The 12150-nt window shown below is 37.9% G+C and overlaps 2 protein-coding genes across 6 annotated transcripts in view; both read left to right on the forward strand.

Moving 5' to 3' along the window:
- Nucleotides 1–12150, forward strand: part of LOC100115435 (protein N-terminal asparagine amidohydrolase) — a 76009-nt gene that overhangs the window by 43896 nt on the left and 19963 nt on the right. The window lies entirely within an intron of this gene.
- On the forward strand, nucleotides 1081–3821 carry LOC116417610. 2 transcript variants are annotated; one of them, XM_031931511.2, is made up of 3 exons: nucleotides 1081–1847; nucleotides 2923–3221; nucleotides 3387–3821. In XM_031931511.2, the coding sequence occupies exons 2-3, from the start codon at nucleotides 2937–2939 to the stop codon at nucleotides 3636–3638; spliced, it is 537 nt and encodes a 178-aa protein (XP_031787371.1). In that variant the 5' UTR covers nucleotides 1081–1847; nucleotides 2923–2936; the 3' UTR covers nucleotides 3639–3821. The 2 variants fall into 2 exon arrangements, with proteins under 2 accessions (XP_031787371.1, XP_031787372.1); XM_031931512.2 differs by having other exon boundaries at nucleotides 3108–3221; nucleotides 3387–3800.

The raw sequence follows: 12150 nt of genomic DNA on the forward strand, positions 1-12150 counted from the left end.
CCCACGATGCACCTCTCCGATCGACACCCACCCGTCCTATTTCTACTAGATCCGCTTTTACGTTGTCCTCCCATCTACGTCTAGGTCTACCTAGAGGTCGCGTTACCATCGGCTTGCCGTTCATGACACGCGCTGCCGTACGGTCGTCTCCCATTCTCGCTACGTGCCCTGCCCATCCCAATCTGCGCGATTTTATTATTCTGTTAATATTTGGTGACGCGTACAGATTGTGTAACTCATCATCGTGTAGTCTCCTTCATTCCCCGGTTTCCTCATCTTTCTTCGGCCCGTATATATTTCGCAAGACTTTATTTCAAATACTTAGTGAGAGCCCACGTTTCGCACCCGTACAGAACCACCGGCCGTATTATTGTCCTGTATATTCTTATTTTAACGTTTTTAGACAACAGCCTCGACTTAAGTAAATTACTCACGGCGTAGAAGCAAGCATTACCCGAATGGAGTCTCTTATTTATTTCGACATTAATCTCGTTTCTATCATTTATGGTCGTACCCAGATACCTGAATTCGCTAACCTTTTCAAAATAGTCCAGTAAAATTAGCTGTGAAATCGCCCTGCGGTAGAAATGGCTGCATTTTGGATATTTGGTAAATCGGGGTCGGAAAAGCCGATTCTGAAATTTGCAGCTTCCTAAAACGAGGGGTTCTATGCGAAAACAGCGTTCGAAAGTTATTTTTGCTTATATCTCGAGATCGGCTTCACCTATGAAAAATGGCTGACATCAATGGAAAGAGCGTTAAATTTTGCATTGGAAACGATTTTTTACTCGATTCCGATGAGCGCAAAGTTCCGAGATAATTAATGAAAAAGAAATTTGCTTGGTGTAGAGGCAGGGGAGGGGAGCGCGCAGACGACATGGCCGCCACCGCTCTCTCCGTGCGCAGCGACGGGACGGCGGGAACCGAGCCGCGCTTGAATGCGTCCTGCGAAAATATCATTTTTGACTTCGCGGCGACACCCGGAAAACTTTGTAAATTACTTGAATAACATTTTTTTGTTAGACCTATTTTTTACGGAAGTAAAGGTAATCACAAGTATTATGTACATACAATTCTTCTTATTAAAATTAATCTGAATAATTTATGAAAATATTGGGATACCATTTTTAAATGTGGCTATTACACAGCACAACGGGTAAATAATAGAAAGATAAAAATGTTAATTTAAAGTTGACCTTTTTATACAAAGTTATAAATGATCCCGACTATCGCAACTTATTTAATTTTTTTCTCTGTGTTTATTAACAACTCCGTTTTTTATAACTCCTTTTATGGTTCTTGATTTTTCTATATAATAAAAGGTATTTTCAAAATCATAGCTATACTATACTATTTGATGTTCTTTATTTTACGAAAGTATGAAAAATATGAAACGTAATTACTACTAAATTTTTGGTAATCTCGAAATAGAATTTCGAGAAAAATTGTTTAATTCAGATTATTTAGTGCGATATAAATACCAGTGTCTCAAATGCACTCTGGAAAAAATTATTCGCGACGTATCATATAACCGAACTCATCCCAACATCCTGTCACCACATACTAAATGTTTATAAATTATGAAAGTCAACGCCACATTCTCAATTCATTACTCGAACTGGTTAATCATACGTCAGAACACTTTCGTATCTCATCGAAGTAACATCGTGCTCTAAAGAGTGTATTCCAGAGTTATTTTTAACTAAAAATCTATTAGAAATCACAAAATTATTGTTTTTTGAGCGTGTGCCTTGACAGTTTTTTAATTTGTTATACCAGCTTATTGATTGGTTTCTGAATCCTAGAAGAATATTTTATTATTTTCGAAGAATTTATTCAGAATTACGGTATGTATACATATTTTATTTATTCATATAAATGCTAGAAATTTAGATTAAATATTTGAATACGATTGACATTTAAAAACTTTATAGCAAAGAAAATAAATATTTATTGAAAAAACATGCTAGGTTTGTAATGCAATAAAATAGTGTCCGCACTACATAATGACATTATTCAAATAATGCACTGCAGTAGATTTATGTCAAATACTTTTTCATTTTAAATAGTACAAGTAAAAGTGTTAAGTTAGTATATGCGTTAGATATGACAATATTATTTGCATTTTCGCAACGAAGACTAGTATATCTGATTCGAACTATTTGAATTTTGCATCGTGTAATATGGACTTTGCCGAAATCAAAGTCGAGATTGAGTGATAAGAGGTAAAATCAAGCTCATTTTAAAAATGTCCATATTGCACGATGTTAAATTTAAATAGCTCGAATCAGATATTTTACGTGTCGAGTGTACATACATTTCGCACCACTCCCGCGGCAAAATGTAGTACATTTTATACTTTATATTAATGCATGGTTAGCGAGTTCAATTACACCACGTACAAGTACTTGATTCTTTTTATTTTGATTTGTAATACTTTTATTTATAGCAGCCTACGCGATTTGGATTATATTTATATTACGCTTGTTTTCTTAGAAATTTTTACGTGAAAGCTGAAATTTTGAGTAGGTCTTCTTAATATTATAACGAGTATATTGTAGTTTTTTATTTTATTCTCTAAACTTTAAAAACATGCCAGTCTTACATGTTCATCGACTATTTTTGACTTCGCTTCATATTAACCTGCCAACTTTGAAATCGAAAATTACGGAAATATGTTCGGTAACCAATATTGGGAAAAACGAGAATTTTGTATACACTAGACGAATATATCTTCAAAGTTTCACATTGCATACTCTTAACATTCGTTGGTAGGGTTCGTTTTATACACAAAAATTTAACACGAATTTTTATATGAATTCTTTTTACACGTATGTTTTTACATTCCAAAATGTCGACGATATATATATATATATATATATATATATATATATATATATATATATATATATATATACACAGTTGCTGAAAAACTTATGATAAGAATGTATGGTGCAGATGACCAAAAACTGACTCTACATGAATTAAGATATAAAACATTTTGCACATCTACAGCAATTGCAAAAAAAGAATTATCTTTATCGTCTTTACCGCCTACCGATTCGGTATTAAGAGAGCATGCTAAAAGAGTATATTACCAAATACAGATTTGGCTTGGATTCGATTTAGATCCAGTATTATGGGGATGGAAGAGAACGAGTAATATGCTACTACCTATTATGAATCCTAAACCAGTTGCACCAATCGAATTACTAGAGATGGTGAGTTATTATATGTTATCCTAAAATATATTATATGAAATTGTCTAATTTTTCTTTGAAAATAATTTCCAAATGACGTATTTAATATTTATTTTAGTGAACTATTCGATATTTTCTATTGTAATATATACTGTGATAAGAAAAAATAATTAACTTGATTTTCAGATATTCTGTGGATGTAAAACAAACTGTAACACATCCCGATGTTCGTGCAAAAAGGCTGGAATAAAATGTAGTTACAGTTGTAAAAATTGCAATGGCCAAAGCTGTGAAAATGCTTCAAATTCGCATAAGGTCATACTTGAGAGTGATACAGAAGAGCGTCAAGATGATATAGAAGATAATGAAAATCTGTGGAATGATGAAATAAATGATTTACAAGAAGAAGAAGTTGATGAATCACAAACTGAAAATTAAAAAATTTTGCTGAAAAATTCTTTCAATTCTATTTACTAGAATAATATAACCATTTTATTATATATTAAATTTTTACAATAATCATATTTATTTATATTTTGACAGTTTTATCCTTGTATTATTGATGTTGCTTCATAATAACATTAAAAAATGCTATCGTAAATTTTTCAACAATAATTTACTTACAGGTAAAAAAAAACACAAATTCAAATAATAATTTTTATAGCACTAGGTGGCTTAAATCCGCATTTAAGTCACACAAATCCGTGGCGTAAATAGCCCTTTCTGGCACTGTGTATATCGCACTCGCTACGCTCGTGCGCTAACCTCACACTGCCAGAAAGGGCTACTTACGCCACGGATTTGCGTGACTTGGCGGATTTAATCAAGCAGTGCTATAAAATATTGTACGATACTCGAGTCGTATATTCACTTTCCAGCACGGCGTAAGCACCCTCGCTACGCTCGGGCGCTTAACCTCGCCGTGCCAGCATGTGCCTCATACGACACTTATATTGTAATATACTATGGGTCACTGAAACTAAAGAAATCGCTTCCGCGCATACAAAAGTATATGAAATATGACTATTTCATTTTTTCAGCGTCATTGGTGCACCGGTTAATTCAAATTTGGGATGCAAGGTAATGCCATTTTTCCGCTCATTGGATAGCTATATTGTTGAGAACATTTATTACTTATTTAATTCATAATTAACTATACATACTTAATAATCATATAGCTAATTTCGATAATATTAATAAAAAGTTCATACAATAAGTTTTCCGGATGTCGCCGCGAAATCAAAAATGATATTTTCGCATGACGCATTCAAGCGCGGCTCGGTTCCCGCCGTCCCGCCGCTGCGCGCGGAGAGAGCGGCAACGGCCATGTCGTCTGCGCGCTCCCCTCCTCTGCCTCTACACCAAGCAAATTTCTTTTTCATTAATTATCTCGGAACTTTGAGCTCATCGGAATCGAGTAAAAAATCGTTTCCAATGCAAAATTTAACGCTCTTTCCATTGATGCCAGCCATTTTTTCATAGGTCAAGCCGATCTCGAGATATAAGCAAAAATAACTTTCGCACGCTGTTTTCGCATAGAACCCCTCGTTCTAGGAAGCTGCAAATTTCAGAATCGGCTTTTCCGATCCCGATTTACCAAATATCCAAAATGCAGCCATTTCTACCGCATGGCGATTTTACAGCTAATTTTACTGGACTAAAAGTTAAATTCCCAACTCTGAGATCTTCCTCCCCTCTGCAGATGCCTAGCTTATCCACAATCATGTACTTTGTTTTTGATTCACTCACTTCTAACCCTGCATACTCCACCGCTTTTATGAGGATTTCCGCGTTTCTTGCTACCGTTTGCCTACAATCCCCCAGTATATCCAAATCATCTGCGTAGCCTAGTATCTGCGTTGTTCCATTAAGCGTTGCGCCCAGCTGGCTAACCTGCATTTTTCTAACGGCATACTCTAACATTAAGTTGAACAGCACCGTAGAGAGTCCAGCCCCTTGTTTTAAACCATCGCGTATCATGAAGGGTTCTGATACATTACCGCCTACTCGGACCTTTCCCGTGCTTCCGTTCAGACATATTTGAATTAATCTCACGAGTTTTTTCAGTACATCGAGAAGTACTAGAATTTGATACATTTTGCTTCGCTTAATAGAGTCGTACGCTTTTTTAAAATCTATAAATAGTTGATGTATGGTTTCGCAAAATTCCCACTTTTTCTCTAACAACTGTCTTATGGTAAACATTTGATCGCTCGTCGATCTGTTGCGCCGAAATCCGCACTGATAATCTCCTACTATATCTTCCGCGAATGGAGTGAGTCTAGCTTGTATTACGTTTGACAGAACTTTGTAGCACGTTGCTAAAAGTGAGATACCCCTATAGTTATTGCAGTCTGTCTTATCCCCCTTTTTAAAAATCGGTATAATGATAGATTCCTTCCAATAGAAGAAGGAATTAGAATACTCTTCTACGGTCCTATCGCTTCTATTTTGTAAGCTATCTAATTTAGCCTTTTTGCGCCTTTCAAACCAGAGTTCGCACTCTTCCTCAAACCATGATTTGCTCTTTGGCTTTTTCTTTTTACCCAGTACTTTGTTCGCGGCCTCTTTTACCGTTTTTTCGATGTCCCCCCATAAGCTATTCGGTTCGTCATTCCCCTCCGGCGATGTGCTTGCTTCTTCAAGTGCCTGAAACCTGTTATTAATTTATATCTGGTACCTAATTCGCTCTGTTCTATCTCGTAGCTTCTCAATATCGAAGCTTTCTACCTTGTTTGCTCGCTTACTATTTTGATTCGCTACTAGTCTAGCTCTTAATTTGGCTACTACTAGGAAGTAGTCCGAGTCGCTATCTGCCCCTCTGTAAGCCCTTACGTCGAGAACGTTAGTATGACATCTTTTTTCAATGAGGAAATGATCAATTTGGTTCTGTGTGGCCCCATCCGGCGATGTCCTTGTGCTTAAAACACGTAGTTTTGATTATAAGATCTTTTGCCGCCGCGAAATTTATGACCCTAATACCGTTATCATTGCTGGCTTCGTGCAGGCTTTCCTTCCCTATAGTAGGCTTAATCATTTCCTCCCTACCTATTTTAGCATTGAAATCGCCTAATACTATTCTTGTGTCGTAAGACGCGAACTGGTCGATTACCTGTTCTAAAGTTTCGTAATAGAGATCCTTAGCTTCTTCTTTTTTGTCTTCCGTAGGACAGTGTACATTAATAAATACATATCTATACCATTCACCTTCGATAATGATGTACGAGAGCCTATCATTGACGGATTTGAAACTTTTAACCGAATGTATGATGCTTTTGCTTACGAGAAATCCGGTGCCTAGAGATCCCCCACTCCCGGCCCCATACAGGTACGTGAAGTTACCCGATGCTAGTACTCCGCCATCTGGCCACCGCGATTCCTGTATTGCTACCAAATCTAGATTGTACCTATCAGCTTCCTTTACGAGTTCTTTAAACGCTCCTGCTCTGTATAAACTGCGAACATTCCAAGTTCCGACCCTTAAGTCCCTTTTGGTTCGGATTTGATTTTTTTGAGCCATGATAGTATGTTAAACCCGCGCGCTTCGGATCCTGTTCCGATCGCAGGTGAGTCCACCGTTCTAGAGGTGATAACCCCCATACCTCTCTAGAACTAAGTATGAGAGTTTTCCGACTTTGACGAGGACAGTGTCAACTCGTCGTCAGACACACTACGGTTTCATTCTCGCATCCTAACGCCTCCCTGCAAGGCAGCGCGCCTTCGCTGGCATCGTTACCGCGTAAGACCAGGTGACGAATCATTCTACACATCCCCTTTCGGGGCAGTTGTCATTGCTCCCGCATCCTCCTCGGCAGCAGGATTTTTGCCCATTTTTGTAATGTGTGATGAAAGAGATAGATTGAGAGATAAGAGATAATGTGAAGTGTTTTTGTTGTTGTGGTGCTTGCGTAGTGTTTCTAGATGAATGCGTTCGACAGTGTGGGCTCACGCCCACGCCTGTTCCTATCGGCTGTCCGCGGCTGCTTATTCAATTTATTCGCAGCTAACCTCTTTCTCAGGGGCTGTTCCTCTATCCGCAACCTAAGGACGCGCTGTGTAGTGGTGATAGGCACCCACCCGTCCGATCTGGACGACAACGCCCAAGACCCGCTTAGGGTAACGGCATTGTAATAGGGCCATAATCCTATAACATGTAAAAACCACTGACAAGTCTTATAATACTGCCCATCGAATACCTCCATTTAGAAAATAATTTAAAAAATTGTTTGATTAAAAACTGATTTATTCCTATCAATACTTATTTTGTTAAAGATTCACGATTTATATGTTTCTATTTTCTAAAAGACAGATTTATGTAAAGGACTTGAAATATTTTATATGTAAACCAGAATTATGAAGAAAAAGCATATTAATTACACAGTCCGAAACAAACTCAATTTACAATTTGTACATTTAGTTGGATTATATCGTAGAATCATTTTTTTCCAAAATAACTTTTAAAATCCTACATCGTGTATGCATTTATATTTATTATAATGTAAAATTCCGGTATAAATTATAGACATTAGATAAGTTAAAAAATATACGGTTGAGATGCGATTTATAAATGCGAGCTCTCCAAAGTATATACACAACAATTCCATATCGATTCCTGAAATAATTACTTTTCCACTATTTACTATGCAAATTGTTCACGCAGCCGTAAGATTATTATGAAAACACATATCGAATATCAACATGCTATTATAGCATAATATAGGAAATTATATTCTCAGTATGTAAATAGTGCGATGAGACTTTCAAGGGAGAGTTTTACAGTACTGTACGTTTGCCGAACTGTGATATAAAACATTACAGTAGGATAATTATTTGTTATTATTTATCATGGAAATTGCTGCATGAAAATAATTCAAGTGATAAAATACGAAAAAGAAATACAATAGTGCAGTTTGAAAATATTGCTGAACAGAAGTTTACATTTAAACTAGTACATTAAACTAATTTCGAATTTTTGTTTAATTCAGGAATTATAACGTTTAGTATTTTAACAAAAATAAATTATTATTAAAATTAGTTTTGAATCATTTTTTCCAGATATATTATTATTTATATGTGTGGTTATTATAATAACTTTGGCAGTAAATTAATATACAGATTTTTCTTCGAAATTTAAACTGTGAAAATTGAAGGTAACATTAAATTTATAACATTAAATTATCAACTCAATGCTTTGCAAACTAAATCTATTAATAATCTATAAACACATGCACGATTTTTGCTAAATAGGGACCAAAGTAGCTGCTTACCGACCGTCAGGCAATAAAACTTTCTTCTTTTGCGAATGTATAATTGAGCTTTTGTAGAGTGCGGTAGAGACGTCTTATAAATTGATATAGTATCTACAATACATAAGTACTGGTTTTTTTAAACAACGTATCCTCAGTAACAAAAGTTTATTATTACTAAAACCGATTTATTTGTTCTGTTACTTTTCGTGCATAGCGAAAGGAATAGTACATTGTACAACCAGGGGCAAAAATCGGCTTTTCCAAGCGATAATGATGTTTAAACACAAGTAGTAGTCGTCGGCGCCGTAAGTTGTAGCTGATATTTTCTAAAACTAAATATTTTATTAACGGTACCGTTTGGCTAATTACAGAGTCTCTACCTTTGGATCTGAAGGACGCAGGTTCAGTTTATCAACTTGCGAGCGCGTGAATAAGATTGCAAAATATCCGAAAAATATCTAAAAGACGTGACCTGATTTCCATATATTTTTTACTAGGGCAATACTATATTATACGTGGGTTAAATTGAATTCACGTAATGAAATGAACCCCATATTATACTTCATAAAATGGTAAATAATTTCCACAACAATTCTACACTGGTGAAAAAATCCTACCAAAAATGTCTTGCCTCAATTGAAGACTTTTGATTCTATTTTTCCATTTTCTATTACAATCGCGTGAACAGAGATACACAGTATTCACCCTTTAGACTTGTTCTCAATAAGTCCATACCATTCCGCTAGTATCCAGCCCATCCAACCTATACCGAATCACAGTCGCGTATCTGTTTGCTAATACCAACCTCTTGCTTATTCCTTATCATCAATTGTTCAGGCGCCCTGCTCACCAAGTCACCAACCCTTTCTCCAGCCCACGACAATACGGAGACAGGAATCGTCCACATATTATATACACGGCTACACACGTTATCTCTGTGCACTAAGGAAGGCAGAAAGGGGACGTGGTATAACGAAGCTCGTGGGAAAATGGTTTGCGCGCTCGCGAGCGTCGGTCACTCTCTGTGCTGCGCGTATATATGGCACTATTCGCCCGTATCGAGGGCCACGAGAATACGAGCTATCATTTATAATTCCATACTACGCTTCGGTTAAGTACCTTCCGATTAAAGCCTGTGCGCTCAGCGCGAGAGAGGAAGAGAAAAAGAGAAGTCGAAAAAAGAGCAGAAGAGGAGGAGAGGGGGAGGGGAACGAGGTAGAAAGGATAGCCGTATAGTGACTCATGTGCGAGAGGCAATGCGGGAGGAGAGCTGGATGAGCTTCTCTATTCTCTGCTCTTCCTTTCGCATAGCCGGCCGCAGAAAAGTTTCATTCTTTGCAGTCTATTAATCTTGGCGTGAATGGTTATCCCTGGTCCTTAGAGGCCGATTCTTCGGTGTAAAGTTTCTTTTAAAAAAGGCAGCTTTCAATAAGTATCCTCGCGTTTATTGAATTCATTTGATCAAATAAGAGTGATGACCTACAGTTATGATTGATATCATATTATACCAGCAGAAAGAGACACAAAAATACGATTCATTAGACGCATCAAGAGATTATTGCGTAATTTGCTCGTCTTCCTTTAAAAGGATCGAAACGAGCAACGCGCTAGGAATGGCACTAGTCTATAGAGAGCGAGAAGTATCGCAAAAAGAAAGGTTCTCGCGCGCTCGAGGATGCGACGAATTATTCCCTTTCACTTTCTCTGTGTGCATACATATCACACGCTAAATAATTGCACGATCGAGCACACGAGCGCGTAAAACCGAGCTGTATAAGAACTTGAGCGCAAACCCCGAGAGAGCTAAGATTGATGATGGTTGCCGCGATTATACCGCACTGATAAATTTTTGCGAACACGACGCAGACATAGCTTGGATAACAATTTTAATGAATTTGATGATTCCTCATTATACACGCGTGCAATCTAGCCGATCACGGAAGAAACAGATGAAATATCTTGATAGTTTATTCTTGTAAGGAGGGAGATAGATTCGTATCACGAATCGCTTCATTTAAGAAACGTCTAATGGTGGTTGCTTGTATTTCGTAGCTGATTAGAAAATTCTCAAATGTACCTTTCGCCTTCGTTTCGACAAGCGATCTATTTACCAGTTTTCTTCAAAAGTTCAAGCGTATACACTCTCTACTTTGGTCGGCGGTACTCCGTCCCTTTCTAGGCTACCCTGACTGTCTTCAGCTTTAACAAAGTTAAGAGCGAGCCTCTTATGGCTATGAGAGGGCATGCTAATCTTCTTGCCTGCGCCGCCCGCGAGCTCACCTGTGAGCTACTTAACGTTTCAATTTCACCAGAGCCCAAACCTACCCTGGCCAATGAGCAAATCGATACAAGTATTTTATTTTTCGTATAACGATGCTTTTAACAATCAAAAAATATCGTACTGTGGGTTACGAGGTATACGCAGTATAAACTTCGTGTCCCATAATATCAGTGACAGTTTATATACGCAGGGGTTCGAATATACACAGCAACTGGACTTTCCCTCGAACCTACATAAATCAGAAGCAATGGCACTGAGAGGTAGTACCACCGCGACTGAACAATATCCCTTTGGGACGAAGCGGAGTGTATGTAGTAGTAGATACCCCGGGAGTTCCGTGGAACCTTTTGTTTCACTGCGTGCGCGTTCTTTCGCTGAACACTTTACCGACTACAACGGAGCTTTGCTGGCCAGTTGAAAATTGAATGTCTCCTGGAAGAAACATTGGTGTATAAGAAATTTATTCACTCGGAAAAGGTATAACACGAGTTACGTTGAAAAACAGAATTGCAGTTACCTAGGCCTGTTAAAATCGTATCAGTTTTGACAGACGTTTCGAAAACTCAGGAAGCAGCTTCAAAAACCTCGCCTGCAATTTCCTCCACGCAGCATCGAATCTCAAAGCACGAATCTCGATGGCTAATTATAGGAGGGTGTGGTGGAGCTACACCGAACTGACTTGATTCGCCTACCATGAAATTTTCCAGTCCCGATCGAGCCAAAGCAAAGGAAGCCCGTCTCAGTCCAGACCATATAGCGGAGTGATTGAGCTTTACGAAGTAATTGCGGGAGTCCGAGATATCGCTTTCTCGCTGCCGTAGCAGATCTTCAACTTGAGATGTTAAATACTCATTGTTCGATACATAATTTAATGATTCGGTCTGAAACTCGATAATCTCCTCTCGTGATTCGAATTTATACCAAGTATACCATCGCATAAAATTTCATCTAATATAAGGTAACTTTATCTCGTTGCAGGTACCCTAATGATCATATCCGACGATAAGACTAACAGACGGGTATCGCATTACTCAAAACTGCGCTTAGTTTAATACATCGTGAAAAAATCCTCGAGAACATACACTTCGTAAACGCGGCTTAAGAGAGTAAATTTAGATAGCGCAAGAGAGATAGCCTATACAAAAGAAGACAGTCTCCTGGCGCTTCGTGATTGCGCGTAAGTGGTTTACTTGTGCGCCGATCGTGAGAAACACAGGCCGGTGAGTCGCGCGCAGGATAAAACACGCCGTAACCTAATGTGAGTCAACGCTTCCTCGTTGTAACGGCACCTGCGCTATTAGTATCGTCGCTTCGTACATTTCAACCATAAATATCCGGACGGAAATGTACAGCGAGCTACTCGTGTGGCTTCGAACGGAGCAAAAGGAAAAAAGGAAGTTTGACAAATCGATCGGTACAG

This window comes from Nasonia vitripennis, chromosome 5, assembly GCF_009193385.2.
Source record: "Nasonia vitripennis strain AsymCx chromosome 5, Nvit_psr_1.1, whole genome shotgun sequence".
Taxonomy (NCBI): domain Eukaryota; kingdom Metazoa; phylum Arthropoda; class Insecta; order Hymenoptera; family Pteromalidae; genus Nasonia; species Nasonia vitripennis.